General features: G+C 38.2%; 1 protein-coding gene across 4 annotated transcripts in view; it reads left to right on the top strand.

The window, feature by feature from the left end:
- Nucleotides 1–18,718, top strand: part of CDH8 (cadherin 8) — a 324,676-nt gene that overhangs the window by 138,386 nt on the left and 167,572 nt on the right. For 3 of the 4 annotated variants that reach the window (XM_019755067.2, XM_019755057.2, XM_019755036.2), the window contains exon 4: nucleotides 11,820–11,939. The exons of the other annotated variant lie outside the window; for it this stretch is intronic. In XM_019755067.2, coding sequence (XP_019610626.2) covers nucleotides 11,820–11,939 — 120 coding nt within the window. The remainder of the gene's footprint in view (nucleotides 1–11,819; nucleotides 11,940–18,718) is intronic. 4 annotated transcript variants of the gene reach the window in all.

Below are 18,718 nucleotides of genomic sequence, written 5' to 3' on the forward strand. Positions count from 1 at the left end.
GGCTGAAAGTCCAAGATCTGATGGTGTCTGCAGAGAACCTCCTTACTGGCTTACAGGTGGGCGTCTTCTCACTATATCCACACCTAGTGGAGAGCAGAGAGAGAAGAAGCATGCTCCAGCTCTCTTTTTTCTCTTTTTATTAAGGCTCTGACCTCAGTATGAGGGTTCCACCCTCACGACCTAATTGCCCCCAAGGTCCCATCTCCTAATACTATCCTATTGGTGGTTAGGATTTCAACAGGGGGTGGGCAAAAATGCAGTCCATCGTCCTCTATTACTGCTTTTTTTCCCCTTTCCCCCATAAGGATTAAGGAGCTTCCCTATGTAATGTTAGTGGAACATCTAGCAATGAGTAGTTCAAGTTCAAGAAATGCTACCTTTATTTATTTTTCTCCAGTGTAGACAGAATTTCCTCAAGCACGTACTAGCAAGATAGGCAGACAGTCTTTATTCTTGTGTATTATAAGAAAATCCAGAGAGATTTATTTACTCATAATGGAAAAAGATCCACCAGACTTCAAGCTCTATCGACAGGGAAGGAGAGTCTATCCGCCCCCCCCCCCGCCCCTCCCTCACCCTTTGACCATTGCTCCTGACCTTTACCATCACATGATTTTTCTGATGCATATTCTAATGGAATCTGCTACTGCAGTTCTCTGCAAGACCTGCACTTGCCCTGCATGGGAGGCAGCACTACGGCTACTCTTTTACTCTAGGATAAGCTTGTCTGTGATGCCCAGTTTTCAGACTTGGGCTCTCACTGCTTGGCCTTTGTGAGTGTGTCTGCAGCCATCCTTGATGCAGGATTGTGATGCCTAAACAGACTCCAGTCTGTCACCCATGGAACTCACCATCTTTGTACTTCTTCCTAGTTCCTGGGAGGGACCTCACTCCTAGTAAAGATAGTTCCCACCTTCTAAGCCCCCCAAATAAAGTCTTCACTCCATCATTTCTTCTACGGGAAATTTTCATGAGCTCATATAAAGGTTTCACATTAGACTAGCTTTTGTTTGTGGCCACAAAAGTGGGCCCATCTTTAGGAAGACAAGCTCATGATGACCCTCATAAGAGGAGGGAAAAAAAAAAAACCCTACCGCTTCTTCTCTAATAAGTTGAAATATGAAAATAAGACAAAACAATAGAGAGGACACATAATTCAAAATATCATTGCTCCATCTGCTGCATTAATTTCTGAATGTGTCTTCCTAAAGAAAATAACCATTCATTTAGTCATTTATTCATTGACTTATTTAACAAATATTTATATGCAAGACATTTTCTAAGCTGCTAAAGAGAAAAATAAAAACATTGGGCCAGGTTCTCTGCACTTGAAGATGGAAAATTCTGAGCCAGGATAGTGTTTGTATAGCAGTTACAAGGGCAGGTTTGAGAACCTCTGCAACTGGGTTTGAATACAAGCTTTATCCCTTTCTATTTGTATGGAGATAATCATAACACATCCTCAAAGGCTTGTTGTACATATTAAATGAATAAATATTTTATAACAGGTGTTGTTCTTAGCACTCGTAAAAGGAAGACAATGTAAGGCTATACTTATGATGTGAAAAAAAGGGATGAGGCCATATTAGAGAAGAATGGGTTAATTCTGGAAAGGAGGATTAGATGGGAAAGTCAGGAGAATAGGAAAGAATACTGTTTGCAAAAAGCCTTCAGTCTGAAAGGGGGAAAAAAAATCTGCATGTGCTGCCATTTATATATAAAAGTAAAAGGTACCCCAGAGACAAATACAGTATTTTTAGAATTCAAACGAGGGAACGAATTAGTTTAGACACAACTAAATCTTAATCTGGATCAGAAGAGGTTAAGGACATGTGTTGGGGAAGCACAGCAATGCACTTGCTTGAGCAAGTGTGTGGGTGTGTGGGTTAAAAAAACACAAAAGGTGGGAAGATTCAAGAACTCTGGTGATTGGTGTAAAAGAGATGTTTAAAACCCTTTTCTAACTTTCCATTTTCCTCAGAAATGCTCCAAACGGATTAACCTCTTTCATGGGGTGGGGCGTTTCCTGATTTGCAACCCACCTCTGAATTTTGACTGAAGATCATACTTTTTCTTAAATCTAATCTCAATACCAATGCACCCTCCTCCCAGAGCCTTGGTTTAGCTGATTAGCTGCCTGATCTTCCTGTGTTATTCAGTGTCTTTCTTTCAGGTACAGCTCTTTATCACATCATGGATTAGTTAATTGTTTTGCTTCTGCCTTCCCAGTAGTCTGCCCTTCAAGAAAGTAAGAATCATCTAATTGTGAAGTTTCCTAGGTGCCTCAGAGAAAGATAGACACATAGCAGGAGCTCAAAAATATATATATATTGAAATAATGAAGGGCCCAAATCGGTGACAAGCCCAACTTACCTCCGTTTTAGATACATTATAGATGGTGGCACATACAGGGGGGCGTATTTTGGGTGACTTAGTGAATACTTACTTTTTAAAACTTTCTGGATGCCATAGCTGTGTAATGTTGGCCGAATTAAACCTGTTGTGTCTAGGACTTTCTCTTCTGAATAGCCCAATGGCTGTGTCTTTCTCTTTCCCAAGTTTGCAGTTCCGTAGGAGAGTTACTTATTTTGTCTTCCACATTTAGGGGGGAAAAAAAAACTAGGTAAGGTGATTGGTGATATGTGTTAATTAACTTGATTGTGGTAATTATTTCACAATGTATATCTGCAAAGGGTGCCAAAAAAATGTATACACATTTTAAGAAAGGGAAAAACTGTATTAAAATTGTAATACTCAATATATACCGATAACAAAAGATGAAGACAAGTGTATTCATTTTTTGGCACCCCCAGTATATCAAATCATCACGTTATACACCAATATATTATATTATAATTATAAATATATTGTAGCTTTTTTTTTTTTTTTGGTCAATTATATCTTAATAAAGTTGGGAAAAGAAAAAAGAAAGGAAGGAAGGACAGCCACAACCATGCAACTGCCATTTTTTAAAGTCCCAGCTTTGAGCTAGTGAATTAAGCTTATTCTAAAAGAATTTAAAAAACGAACAGCTACTGCAGTGGTTGTGTTTTTGTGGTCCTGCATCTTGGCCTCAAGTTCATACTTCCTCAAGCATAAATAAAGTGGCCAACCCTAGACAGCACAGGGCTGTGGGTCTGCACAATGTCCCCTCACCCAGGAGTCACAGATTGTGTGTCATCCTTATGAAGCCTCAGGATAAGAATAGGAAGTAGGTGATACTATTCCCATATTTTTTTTAGATTCAGAAACTGAGTCTTAAAGATGAAGAAAACCCAAAAATGTTTGACTGTGAGAGTGGCACGTCAGTGATGTAGAATGTGATCTCAGAGTCCTAATAAGACAATGTGAACAAAACCTTCTGACATTATAATTGTCGCATGTCTATGTTTTCCACTCTGTCATGCTGATGCCTTCTAGAAATAAATTTAACAAAGATTTGCAGAGTTTCCTGTGATAAAGCAAAACCATGTGAAAGCATCATTAAAATAAACTTCAAATACTGTTAGGACAGAAACTCTTTCTCTGCTGCCCATTCTTGTAGCCGCCATATCTCACTGGGCCCAGCCCAGCGCACAGGACAGGACATGCAAATAGCCTTTGTGTGAGTGAATGAATGAGTCCATATAATAAAACAAAATGAACGAAGCTTGCACCAGTGGTGATCCTGGTACGTGTGGAATGCACCTGCTGTGCCACTGGTAGCACAATTTTGTAAGTTCAGGATGGAAACAGCTGCCCATCTAAAGCATAAATGATGCTAATTTACTTCTTAAGCATTTACAGGATTTCATTCCATAGGTAAAGGATTAGCAAAAGCTGGATTGCTAGGAATAGAAAATACACTTTTGCTCAGAAAAGAAAATATACTCTTTTCTTTTTCTTTTTTAAATTTTTTATTGGGGAATATTGGGGAACAGTGTGTTTCTCCAGAGCCCATCAGCTCTAAGTTGTTGTCCTTCAATCTAGTTGTGGAGGGCGCAGCTCAGCTCCAAGTCCAGTCTCTTTTTTCAATCTTAGTTGCAGGGGGCGCAGCCCACCATCCCATGTGGGAATTGAACCGTCAACCTTATTGTTGAGAGTGTGTGCTCTAACCAACTGAGCCATCCAGCCTCCCCTCCGGCAGCTCAGCAGCAGCAGCTCGTTGTCTTCAATCTAGTTGTGGAGGGCTCAGCTCACTGGCCCATGTGGGAATCGAACCGGCAATCCTGTTGTTCAGAGCTTGCGCTCTAAGCAACTGAGCCATCCAGCCTCCCTGCTTTTTTCCTTTTTGTGTCATAAAAGTCATTCAGATTCTGAAAGGTTTTATTTATACACATGGAACTGCAAAACAGATAGACAGCTTATTAGTTTTCACAACCAGGTCTGCGATCGTCCTCATTATCTGTTTGCAAAAGCAGTGGGTAGGCCCCCATCCTGGTGTTGTTTGTCAGGGCTGCAGAAGGCCCTTTCCTCCTGTGCATAGTAAACATGGCTGGGATTTTACAGTGACACATTTCCGTGCAATATTTCTCATTTCTCTCACCCGATGCCCATTACAGATGTTCGCTGGAATGATGTACGGGTGGGTAGAAGACATCTGTGTGCTCCAGTGCATTTTCTGAAGTGTTTAATTGTCCCGGAAAGTTTCAGGCTCATTTTGAAAACAAAATGTTAAGTGTGTATGGATGTTTCATTAAAGTTACAAAACTGTTTATACCTCTAAATGCTCCAGAACAAAATATGGAAACCGAATTGTATTTCCATCGCTTATGTCCCAAATCATAGAGCCAGAGAAATGACAGGATCCATTTTGGTGCAGTCCATTCACTGGACTGCCATTAGGAGTCTGTCCCTGTTTCAGTTATAAATTCAATTTGGAGCGTGTAGAGTTTGGCAGCCACATTTCATTATTGGCTGAGAGTTGGCATGTGAGGAGAACACCCAGTGAGCAACGGTTAGGCCTTTGCAAAAGAACAAGGAAGAGGGTGTGATGGTGTAGGATTTCATCGTGTGCTAGGTGTCGTAGAAAAGAGGTTTGTGAAGTTAAATGGCAGGCGCATGCCACCTCTGCCTCCCATTCAGTTGGGTTTTATAAACCACAAGGTTGATTACCAACAAAAGGGAAGGGTTTGCTCTCCTACTATCACCCCGACATAACTTTCCTAGTTAACCAGCAGTCATTGGGAGGAGACCTTCCTAGAAGGACGCGGAATCCCTGTCTTCCTGCTCACAGGTGAACGGCACAGTTCATTGTTTATTTCTCCCAGAGCTCGGTCGGGGTAGAATTCTCCAAGCACAGGGTTAAAAAAAAACAAGCTGTAATTTTTACTGGTCCATGTTTAATTCTCATCTTCCAAAGACCCCTAAGGCATCCCTTGGAGGTTTGAATATGTAGCATTTGGATAATTCTATAATTAAATAGCAACACTGAAAAAAATACTGGTAGGATTTAGGCCATCTTTCCCACTGGGGGAATCTGCTTGAGGCCCTTTGGCAGACTCTGGTATCATTTAGAGAGAGGTGAAGAAAAATGCGTTGGCTGCCCACATTTATTTCTCATCTTTTTCCTTAAGCACATTAGGTCTGTACTCTGTTGTAACTGGGGAGTGTGTGTGTGTGTGGGGGGGGCACAACAAACCGAAAAAACCTGCAAGTACATGCCAGTCAGCTACAGAGGTATCTCAGAGCATTGTTCCATAAAACTAAAAAATAATGGATTTGTCATGACACATTAAAAAAATCTGGGGCCAGATGCTTCAGCTTCTAGTGAGCGATAATTTAAACGTCAACAAGTTATACAGGTCCTATGAAATTATTGCTCTGGCATTCAACAACCACCAAAAAGAGTTGCCATGACAACACCTGCACCCCATACCTCTTATATCGCCTCCTAATACTTGCGGAAATTAATAAGGAGGATGAGGGAAGATGGGTTGAGGGTTTAGTTTTATTATTTAATTTAATATTATTTAGTTTAATGTTAAAATAATGAAGCCAGTAACCTCACTGCTGTGACGTGCTCTGCCTATGATCTTTAGAATATGTGAATGTTTAAGTAAGACATTCTCGGATGATAATTCCAGATACAGATACTCTGTCCGTGTTTTGCACATACTAAACTTGGATCAGGGTGGCTAGAAGGTCAAGTAAAAAGTTGGAAGATGATTGTAAGAGGCCAGGCATACGTTCTGCTGCTTTCTTCCCCACCTGCTACCGGAATGCTTATCCTCTGAAAATGTATTGCAGAGGGCTCTTTGCAAATGAGGTTTGTGTTCTTCTCATCATCAGAGTTTTAGCTTTTCCAGCATGCACATTTTCACGCTGCACCAAACCTTTGTTTTTCTGCTCGGGGTGTCAGCACCAGCATTTTTTCTTTCTGAATAATGTGCAGAATTGGTGTGCTGACTGGCTCATAAAAAAGTATAGCCCAGCTCAGAGAGCTGCGCTATCCTAAACCCCAACATCTTATTTTCTTGAAGACCTTTTATCTTAGTTTGTCAGCAAACTGGAACCTCTAACCTTACAGTGTAAAATTATGATGGTTAATTTTGCTTGTAGTGTTTGCTGTCATTATGGGTGGGGGAGGGGACGATATGTGTGTGCTGGTGCTAATGGGAGGAGACTTCCAGGTGTTACCAGAGGCAGATGATACTGTCAGCCCTGTGTTCATTAAAATCCAAACCGCACACTGGCAAATCTCACTTAACCAAAAAACTAAATGCAGAAAAATGGGTCCATTAAAAGCAGAATTCACCTTGGAATTGACACGTTCATACTTGACTTGATACTAGCAGGATGAATTGTGGTGACAGGGATCATTTTTGTTGACAACAGCTGGAAATACAACAGCTATATTATTATAATTAGGATCAGCATCAAGTTGGATTATAATAGGGGCTTTCTTGGAGAAATGGCACGGTGTCAAATTTATAGTCACTAGCTAAATGAGTCTCTTGTATCCTTGACAAAGGGACAAAAACAGTTCCAAATGAAAACACAAACAGAGAATCCTGTTGTTATATTTTCTGGCTATTACTCAGGGTTCTATTTATCACACACCGGCACTTGCCGCTTTGAAGAAACATTATCCTGCAAGGTTTACACTTTACAATTTGCCTCTGTGGTCCTCATTCTGCATGCATTTCCATGGAGAAGCCTATACCACAGCTTGACTAGAAATCTTTTCTGCTGCATGATTAACCTCAAAGCATCCATTTTTCCCCCTTTGGGTAATCACTTGACAAATGCATCCACAAAACCTCCACACACATCTATCCCAGCGCACAGGTGCATCAACAGCCTTGAATCACGATTAGGAGAAATATCGTCCTTGGGAAAGCTGTGCTGCCTTTTCACTTCCAGATATCCAAAGCTGAAAGATGTGGATTTCCCGAAAAGTCAGGCATCGGGCAGAGATATTTGGGATGAGGGTGTGGGTAAAAGCTTGTCTTAGCTCTGTTGCATCCCAGTAGTTCATCTTGGCAAGTGTGTGGAGTTTGCCCGGGCCGGGAGATGAACCATTCAGTTGAATGCCATCCATTCAAAACAACATTGAGAAACTTACACTGATGACGAGCCCAGTGCCTGCTTACTGCATCAACACACATTTTATTTTTGCACCCACAGCAGTTTTATTCCAGAGCAGAAACTGACATGAGATGGATTGGATGGGAGATTGTGTGTGTGTGTGTGTGTGTGTGTGTGTGTGCATATTTTCTTTTGTAAGAGAACATGAACATATTGTCACATTTGGGGATGTCTTTCTGTACGCCCCCAAAGTAACAAAGTACATTACTATTAAACGATCATGCACAGCGACACTTAGTTATAAATTACAACATCATCACCACTTAAAATTAGTTTATTATTCATTCTCACAGGTACACATAGCTAATATAACTATAGTAATAGTGATAGTCAGCTCTCAAAAATATTGTATTAATAACTCATCTCTATTCCTTGCAAAAATTATTACATTAAACTGTCTCAACAAGCCTAGGATGGAACAATTACTATCACATTCCTTTTTCTAGATTAAGGAACTGAAGCTTAGAAAAGTTTTATTACTTGGTCAATGACACAGAAGTAGTAAAAGTTGGGAATGGAATATAAACCAAATGTTCTGGTTCAAGATAGTTCGACTCCTAATTTATCTTTTCAGCCACTTTTCTATATTTATGTTATCCCATTTGATCCTCACGCAAATCTTTGACGCTTGCAGGATAAAAATTACCATGTTTGTGTATGAAAAAACTGAATCACGGAGCTCGCAAACGATGGAAACCCTTCTCCCTGCTCCTGCCTCAGTGTTTGGTAATGTGACAACGCTATGTCTCTCATAATAAGATCACATCAAGTTGCCACAATCACCGAAAATAGTTATGATACTCATCATCATTCTTATGATAGTAAACGCCCGAGAAAATTTCCCCAACTTCCATTTAACAAGAAGTAATCTTCATGGCTCTTTATGCCGTATGAATGGTCTAAAAAATACTGCACTTTATAAACACATCTGAGTAAGAGTTCTTCAAAGTAATCACGCTAGAAATTAATGTGTCTATGGAGAAGAGTGATGTTAATTTTTAAGAAGTCTGGTGCCCAGTGTAGTCATTCTGAACTATAGCTTTACAGCCGAATTGCCTGAGAAGATTTTAAAAGTCCTCAACCACCATCCCTGTTTTGCTTTCCATAGATCTAGAAAGGACCACAGGGACCTAAATGTTTTTCAAAGCTATATTCTAACAAGTGGGCAGAGTGAGTACTCACAGGTTTAGCATGGGGTCATTTCTATGCTAGGCCTCTACGTATATTATTTTGTTTAACCTTCATAAAATGCTACTACATATTGCAGGTTTGAAATCCAAGGCTAAGACAGGTTAAATGATTTGCCCAAAGAAACAGAGAGATAAGTGTTTCAGAATAGGTTGAAATTAGTCCATCGTCAAAACTCTTAACCCTGGGCTACTCTGCCCAAATGCACCCACCCCCACAACTAGACACAGTAATTCTGTCATTGTTAGGAAACTAGATTGATTTTTTTTTTCCTCTATGAAGACATTTCTTTATTTAAGAGTCACCCACTAAAAGGCAGTTTGGGTGATGTCAGGGGTTTGTGACTATGTGTTTAATTCTTTTTCCAGTGCCCGGGCAGTGACTGGAACTGGGAGCTCACACTCGTTAACTGAACATCATACCGAGTATACAGACCTTGACTTTATTTTTTCTGATAATATGTTACTTCATAATGGGGAAAAACATTTCTCCTCAAAAAAAAAAGAAAAATCAAAGTAAACATACAAGAGAACAAAACAAAGCAAAACAAAAAATCGTGGCATGGTCTTCTGCGTGGAAGACTTCACATTTTCTCATTGGTCTCTGAACTCTTATCCATTCTTTCAGGAACTCTTGAATTCATTCTTTTACTTTTTTTGAACTAAGTTTAGACTTTGACAACTGTTGCCAAAACAGTCCTTGTATAGCTTTCATTCAGTTTACCCCCAGTTGAACATCCTGCATAAACTTAGTGTAAGGGCCCAAACAAGCAACTTAGCATTGATACCCATTTTCATTGTCATTACCCAGTGTTAATGTTTTATCAGCTCTTAAATGGACTACTGCTGTAGCCTCCTAACTCGTCCAATCTCCTGATCATCTGTGTCTTTGCGTCCAGTGGCATCTGGGAGCAGTAATACAGGGAAAGGCCCACAACGTAGGACTGATCTAAATGAAATATCGTCTCTATTTCCTACAGGATGAAGCCAACACTCCCCATCTTGTCATTCAAATGCCACTTACCCTGTTCTCAGCTTGCATCTCCAGCCTTAGCTTTCATGGCTGACTTTTCCAGTCATCTCTCTTCCAAAAAATTTTTGGAACTTTTATCTCACTCCCCTACTCTCACCTGGAAGGTTTTTTCTTCAATTCTTCTCCATCCCCCACAATATTCAAATAACTAAAAATATTGTACTTTCCTGTGCTTAGTTCACCAGTTAGTTGGTGAGTTACTTGTGAAATTGTCCCCCCCCCCCCTTTTTTTAAATTGTTTCCAGTGTCTGGTGGAATGTATTATCCAACCGACAGTGGTTTTTTTGTGTGTGTTTTTGTTTTTTCTAACTGTAGATTTTGTAGAACCTCTGAATTATCATCCTGAGTAGATATTTCAATTTTACAGGCCTATCAACTGCTCAGCAAATATCATTGTTACATTTTCCTGTATAGTGATTGTAATTCAAAATGCTTCAAAAAGATTTTGACTGGCAAGCTATGGCAAAAGCGCTACCTTATTTTAGCAAACACCGAGGTATGCTGCTGAGATCCACCCCAGACTTCCTTCAGGTTTAAAACACTCTTGCCCCCATTGCTGAGAATTTTATTGACAGCTCAGAGCTGATTTATCCCACAGTTGAAGAGAGCTGCCCTACAAAGGCCAAGGCCACAACTCCTTTCTCAGGGGTGTTCCCGTATCCAATAACTGGTCAGTACCGGAGTCTGAAGGCCTGACCCCATTCCCTCAGTGACGATCTCAGCTCTAGAGTCATGACATCACAGCCCAAGTGCTTCTTCTGCCCAATGTTATCCTTTTCACTTCCTCACGCATAGTGACTGAAGCGCACTCTCCAGTAAAAAATCAGCATGAAATCTCTTACAGTCTACTTTCTGGTAAACTCATCTGTGATGCTTACCTACCTACCATTCGTCATTAAATCATCAAATAATTTATTCCTTCATCTACTCATTTAATGAGCAAATATATGTTCCATAATTATTATATGTCTGACACTTCCTGGGTCAGGAAGACCCTGACCCTGCCCTTGTAGAACATGATACTTGTTAGGACACTAAACTTCTCTAATTTCTCCCCAGTTTCAGCAGTCCCCAGAATTACCCATAGTCTCTTAGACGATTTTGCCTCCACTTATGCGTGACTCATTGCTTAGAATTCCTTCCTTTTCCTTCTTCTCCTGGTTGAACTCTACCTGTCTTTGATAATTTAATTCCAATGTAACATCCCTCAGAAAGCCCCCCTGGACCACCCTGTCTGTGCTGGCTAAGTGAGGGATCCACACCTGGTGACATTGCATTCAGCTGAATTTCTCTATATACCTGTGTGTCCCCTCCTATCCCCTCCCACCACCAAACTGTAAGCTTCCTACATGTAGATTTTGTATTAGCTATGTATACTTCATATCAAGCAGCCTGCATGTGCTTAACTGCTGAATGAATGAGGGAATAAACATTAGAAAATTAATCTGAAAAAAAGAGGATTTTCTTCTATTATCCATCGGGCCTAATTACCTAAATGTGCTGATTAATTGGTGGTTCCAATCTAATTTTATATTCAGAGGAATTAAATAAGGTGGATAAAACATTCCTTTGATATTTCTGTACAGGTTTTACAAGCAGCCATTTTTTAAAGATACATTCAGTTGTGCTTTTGCAAAACTTAAATGTCACATGCTATATTGTATTATTAAGCTTATGTTTCATATTTCTTTGGTATGTTTCCTTTGTAATATTCTCCAAGCCACATGAGTCTGATAGGTATCTTTACAATGAAAACTATAAAGGAATCTTAAATAATACATATTCTAAAAGAGCTATCTTTATATAACACTCCAACCTACCAGTACTCTTTCTTTTAAAAGACTTGGATATTGTTGAAGTTATAATGGAGTAGTTTATCTCCATATTTTAAAAGAGATTTCTTTCTTATTCCCACACATGGTTTTCTGTATGATATGCTGAGCAAATTTTAGCTCTTGGCAAAGAATAATGTGTTAATTATTGTCTTTCTCACCCTCGCTCTCCTTTTTTTTTTTTTTTTTTTTTTTTAGGTACATCTGTCACTAATGTAACTGCCACTGATGCTGATGACCCAGTTTATGGAAACAGTGCAAAGTTGGTTTATAGTATCTTGGAAGGGCAGCCTTATTTTTCCATTGAGCCTGAAACAGGTTTGTGGGCTAAATTTTGAATTCTATTTACCATGTTATTGCTTCAGGGAAACACTTTTCTTGGGATTTGGATTATGAAATGTTATGGTTAAGCACTTTACTGCCTGTATCAATAATATTTCAATGAGTTATTTCTGTGCAATGTGAGTTACATGGCAAGCCCAACAATCATTTTGATACTGATTAAAACAAATTGCAGACCCTTCATAGAATATCACCTGTTTAACAGAAGGCCTGGCACCATTTTTCATCCTGTGGGGGAAAAAGTGCTTATATATCAGTTAGACTTAAATATCAGATTTAGGAATAAATTCAGTTACTTATTGGCTGTGTGATGCTTGGTAAGTAACATTTATATCTCTTTCTAAGTTTCAATGTGCACATCTGTGAAGTGCGTACAGAACCTCCCTCGTTGTGCTATAAACAACATCAGATGAAACAATAAATATTAGCCATATAGTACATGACATAGTAACGATTCAATGGATGGATATTATATCTGCTGTTAGATTCCTTATTTGTAAAACAGACTCTGATATCTACCCACTAGAGTTCTTTATACTGATTTTATTATATATTATAATATATTATTATAGACAATATGTTATATTATTATTAGTGTTATTATTACTATTAATAATACCAATATTAAACCTACCCAATATTGTTAGGCTGGTGGTACAGATTTTAGAAACCATAACTTCATAAAATTAAAGTCTTTGCAAATGAAGATAAATCTTTTTATGGCTTAATTTGAACAATATATTAAGAGAGTAAAGCCATTTTGTTAGACTTTTTATAATCCATGTTGTTTTTCTCTAACACATTTAAAAACAATCATAAATACCATTACTTTTTGTGTGTATTTTTCTTCTGTATCTGGTGGTTTTGTCTGCAAATTTCCAAGTAGAAAAATTCAGTCTTGTACAGCAACATATACATATCATATCATTTCTTTTTGATTCATGAATTTTCAGCATTATTGAGATAAATTTCCATGTCTTACCAGTAAGTCAATTATTAATTAAATGAAAAATTTAAAGCTTCTCTTTGCTTTTCTTTAATTCAAAGACTAAAATCCTCATGCATTTAAAAGTGAGAAAAAGTACATTTATACATAAATAGGTCATGGCTTAAAATTGAATTTAGATTTGAAAACAGAAAAGAACTCTTCTAAAATGCATTAATTGGGGACATCGTTACATATTCTTCCTCAGCAAAGAAGGAAGTCTGTCATAAACTTCATCTCATTTGGGCTCCTTGAAGACCCTGGGGAAGTGGCAGAGGAGGTAGTCAGCTCTGGATTTTAAGGGAAAAGAAAAAGTCTGGAGATGTCCTATTACTTGGCCAAAGTCACAGTGACAGAATTGGGCACAAAATTGGGACTCACACCCAGGTCCTTAATTTCAGAGTCACTGTCAGATAGATTCGAGCTTCACTTTTCATAGGCAATCATAGAAGCCAGGGCTTCTATAAACCAACATGCGTTTGATGTGTAAGTGGAGTTGAATCATTTTCTCTGTCGTTCCTGGACTATTTGTTCATCTTTTGTTCACCATTCCCAATATAATATAGATATTAATCCAGTAAATATCCTTCAACCTTCACTCTATACCAGGCACTGAATTAAATATAAGGAGAACAAGTTACAAAGGCTAATCGCATCTTGCAAGTATCTCACAATCTGTTTTGGAAGACAGATTTTTATTTTCAACGTAAATAAAAGGAAGCATGATGATGTCATTGAAATAATTTATGTTTCAAGGATAGTAAATTACCATGAGATATAGATAATACAAGCCCTCTACTGAGTCAGAGGATTTGGGCACTTTTAAGTCTCATTGACATACATGGCCATTTGCTTAATTAAATGTTGTCAGCAACATTTAGTATGTACATTTTAACCCAGCGTAATGAGCGTCTGTCTCAACATGCATTCATTTTAGCTTTATCTTGTCCAATTTGACAGATACAAAATTATATGATTTATATACCAGTTAATTTATACACCAGTTTATTCTGGTACTATTGTGAAAAGCGTAATGGAGAGAAATGATGTTTGAAGAATGTACATACCGTGTTTCCCCAAAAATAAGACCTAGCCGGACAGTCAGCTCTAATGCATCTTTTGGAGCAAAAATTAATATAAGACCCGATCTTATTTTACTATAATATAAGACCTGGTCTTATATAATATAATGTAAAATAAGATCGGGTCTTATATTAATTTTTGCTCCAAAAGGTGCATTAGAGCTGATTATCCGGCTAGGTCTTATTTTTGGGGAAACACAGTAGCAGTTGCTTAATAAATATTGCTTGAGTGAAATTGAGTTTTTTAACTAATGCAGACACAATGCAGGAAGAAGCTAAATGTGATAATCAGTAAAGAGTCAGCTTAAGGTCTTTAGCTGAAACATAAATATGTGTGAGTAATGTGTAAACATTTTTTTGCCTGAATAATTATAGTTGCATGTGTGCAAATGAAAGCAGTGTTAGTTGTTCCTATAGAATCTCATTGTGACTATATGTGAGGCCTTTTCTCTTTCAAAAAAATAAAATTTGAGATATGACTCTGTGTGTGTGAGTGTGTGTGTGTGTGTGTGTGTGTGTGTGTGTGTGTGGAGGAGGAGGGTATAAGTGCTATGCAGAAACAGATTAAGAACACTTTTTTAAAAGTGTGTATTAGAAAAACATAAGAAAAACTGTACAAAGACCATTGAGTATTTGGATTTTTTATTATGTAAGTATATGGAAAATAAATACACTTTCTGGTTACAAAAATATGTGGATCAGTTGTGTCCCCTGGAAAACAGAAACTGAGACAGAGTTAGGAGAACAAGTGGCTGATTGGGGTTGATGACTGTGAAAGAGAAATGAAGCACTGTCTTAGTCCGTTCTTGCTGCTATAACAAAATACCATAAACTGAATGGCTCAGAGAAACAGAAATTGATTTCTCACAGTTCTGGATGCTGAAAGTCTGACATCAGAGTTCCAGCATGGTCGTGTTCTGGTCAGGGTCCTCTTCTGGGTTACAGATGGGTGACCTCGTATCCTCGTGGAAAGAGAGAGCAAGCTCTCTGTCCTCTTTTCATATAGGCACTAATAATATTTACGAGGGCTCCACCCTCATGATCTAATTACCTCCCAAAGGCCCCACCTCCAAATACCATCACACTGAGGATTGCATTTTAACATCTGGATTTTGAGAGGGACACAAACATTCAGATCATAACAGGCATGAAACAGAATTAGGCAGGAAGCCTACTGTACTGTAATGAAGGTCTGATACTCATGCAAGTTAAGAGGACTGGAATGAGGATAAGGCAGCAATGCATATTTAACAGCATCTTGGTCAAATCCATGGGGGTCTTCGGAGCAAAGTTTTTTTTGTTTGTTGTTTTTTTGAGGAGTCCCGCATTGCGCATAATTGACCAGGCTTCCATACAATCCAACATGCTCCGTCATTGGATTGGATGTGACTGGGAAAAGTAGGGCCTCAGCTTGAATCCTAAAACCAACCCTAAAAGATGCTTCAAGTGATGATTTAAGAAATACACATTGGTAGTTACGAAATATTCACATGGATGTAGAGTATAGTGTAGGGAATATAGTCAGTAATGTAACAACTATGTATAGTGCCTGGTGGTTACTAGACTAATTGGGGGGATCACTGCATAAATTATATAAGTGTCTAACCACAGTGTTGTACACTTGATATTAATATAAAACATTATTGAATATCAACTGTAATTGAAAAAAAATTTTAAAAGATGCTTCAAGTGCAAGGTGCCAGCTAACATACTCTTAGGCAAGTTCTTTCTTGAAGAGATATCCAAGCAGTGGGCCTCTGTGGCTGCCACAACATGTGGAAAAAACAAAAGAGAAAATAACGTTTACCCTCTCAAATCAGTGAATGTGTTTAAAACAATAATATGCAGGGTTAGCACGTGCTTGGTGAATTAGTCAAAATCTGATAGTAGGAGTGTTAATAGGTATACTTATTGAAAAAAATTGAAGGCTATATATAAAAAACTTTGAGAATGTCCACTAATTTTGACCTAGGAAATTTTTTAAATGAAATTTATTGGGGTGACAATAGTTAGTAAAATGACATAGGTTTCAAGTGTACATTTCTATAATACATCATCTATATATCACATTGTGTGCTCACCACCCAGAGTCAGTTCTCCATCTCCAAGGAATTTAAATTCTAGCAAAATAAAGAAAATTTCATGAATGCAAAGCATAGACTCATTGCCACAGGACTCATACGCTTCTGATAGCGTGCCTGACAAGTCGACCCTCTACGTGGTTGGTCTGTCCGTGACACACAGCATAGCTCAGTCTGCAAATATTGGCTGAACACCAACATACGTTATTACTGATGTGGGATCATCCCCCAGTTCATTTGTTTTTCTTTTTTAAAAACCAGGATATTGAAGTTTGTATTTGGGTAATAATTATGAAAGATGACTCCTCTTGAAGTCAAAGGCATTTTTAAGACAGTATTTTTAGTATTTGACTCACAGTAAAACAGAGAGGATGGTACAGAGATTTCCCATATGTTCTTTGTCCCCAAACATGCGTAACCTCCCCCATTATGAATATCACTCACCAGAATGGTACACTTTTTACCGAGGAAGACCCTCCATTGACACATAATAATCACTCCAAGTTTATAGTTTGCCTTAGGGTTCATTCTTAATGTTGTACACTATATAGCTTTGGACATATGGCCAATGACATATATAGCCATCATTACAATATCATACATAGTATTTCCACTGCCCCCCAAATCCTCTGTGCTCTGCCTGTTCATCCACCCACCCACCCCAACCCCCCACCAATCTCTGGCTACTACGGATCTCTTTATTGTCTCCATAGTTTTGATTTTCCAGAATGTCAAGTAATTGAAATCATAGACTATGTAGCCTTCTCAGATTGTTTTCATTCACTTAGTAACATGCATTTAAGTTTCCTCCATGTCTTTCCATGGCTTGATAGCTCAGTTTCTTTTAAGAGCTCAATAGCATTCCATTGTCTGGATGTACCACTGTTTACTTATCCATTTACCTACTGTAGGTCATCTTAATGGCTTCCAAGTTTCGGTAATCACGACTAAAGCTGCTCTAACATCCATATTCAGGCTTTGATATGGACATAAGTTTCCAAATCCTTTGGGTAAACACCAAGCAGTGCAATTGCTGAATCCTATTATAAGAGTATATTTAGTTCTGTAAGAAAACACCACAGTGTACCATTTTGCATTCCTACAGTAATGAATGGGAGTTTCTTTTGCTCCATGTACTCACCTGCATTTGGTGTCATCAGTGTTTCAGATTTTGGCCATTCTAATGTGTGTGTGGTGGTAGCTCATTGCTGTTTTAATTTCCCTTATAACATAGGATGGGGAGCATCTTTTCATATACTTATTTGCCACCTGTGTATCTCCTTTGATGAGATGTCTGTTAAGGTCTTTGACACATTTTTTTTTAACTGGGATATTTGTTTTCTCATCATTTAGTTTTTAAGAGTTCTTTGTATATTTTGGATAACAGTTCTTTATCAGACAATGTCTTTTGAAAATATTTACTCCCAATGTGTGGCTTGTCTTTTCATTTAGTGAAATACAGTATCTTTTACAGAGCAGGATTTTTTTCATTTTAATCAATTCCAGCTTTTTAATTATATATGTTATGGATTGTGTTATATCTAAAAAGTCATCACCAAATCCAAGGTTATCTAGATTTTCCTAGATGTGATAAGGGTGTTGGGTTTTACAATTAGGTCCGTGATCGATTTTGAGTTAATATTTATGAAGGATGTAAGGCCTGGGTTTAGGATGTAAGATCTTGTTTTGTACCTGATCTTAGTGGGAAAACTTCATGTTTGTCACCTTTAAATACGATGGTAACTGTAGGTTTTTTTGTAAATAGTCTTTATCAAGTTGAGAAAGTTCCCTTCCATTTCTCGTTTACTAAGAGCTTTAAGTGCTGAATGGGTGTTGGATTTTGTCAAATGCTTTTTCTTCATCTAGTGAAATGGTCATGTGATTTTTAATCTGTTGCTATGATGGATTACATTAATTGCTTTTTGAATGTTGGACCAGCTTTGCATACCTGGGATAAATAAATTGGGTTATCGTGTCTAACTCTCCTTATCCTTGTTTGGATTCAATTTGCTAATATTTTGTTGAGGATTCTCGCAACTCTGTTCATGAGAGAAATTGGCCTGTTTTCTTTTTGGAATGTCATTGTCTGGTTTTAGAACTAGGGTCATGCTGATCTCAAAGAATGAGCTAGGAAATATATCCTCTGATTCTATCCTCTAAAAGGGATTGTATAGAATTTGGTATAATTTCTTCATGAAATGTTTGGTAGAATTCACCAGTGAACCCATCTGAGCCTGGCCCTAGTTCTCTTTCATACCAAGAATCTGGCCTTACCAGCAAGGGTCAAACCTGTAGCTATAACGGTCAATATTGTGACAGTGACCATTCCCTCCGCAGGCTCTGGGACTTGAGCACCTTCATGATATTTATAAAGAATATTGCTCATTGACAACTGTCATCAAATACTTGATGCCAAAATATTTGCAATAAGGGATGCCAGAGCACTGGAGATATGAAATCCTTTATGTGCTTGTTTTATCGTCACCTGAATGCTAAGAACACAACTCCAGACTTTGGAACATATAAGTTCTACTTGTTACATTCCAACTTTATAGAATTATTTTCTATTGCCATAATCAGTTTCTCTATGTCAGAGAGAACACTTAT

The sequence above is a fragment of the Rhinolophus sinicus genome, linkage group LG11 (genome assembly GCF_036562045.2).
Source record: "Rhinolophus sinicus isolate RSC01 linkage group LG11, ASM3656204v1, whole genome shotgun sequence".
Classification (NCBI taxonomy): Eukaryota; Metazoa; Chordata; class Mammalia; order Chiroptera; family Rhinolophidae; genus Rhinolophus; species Rhinolophus sinicus.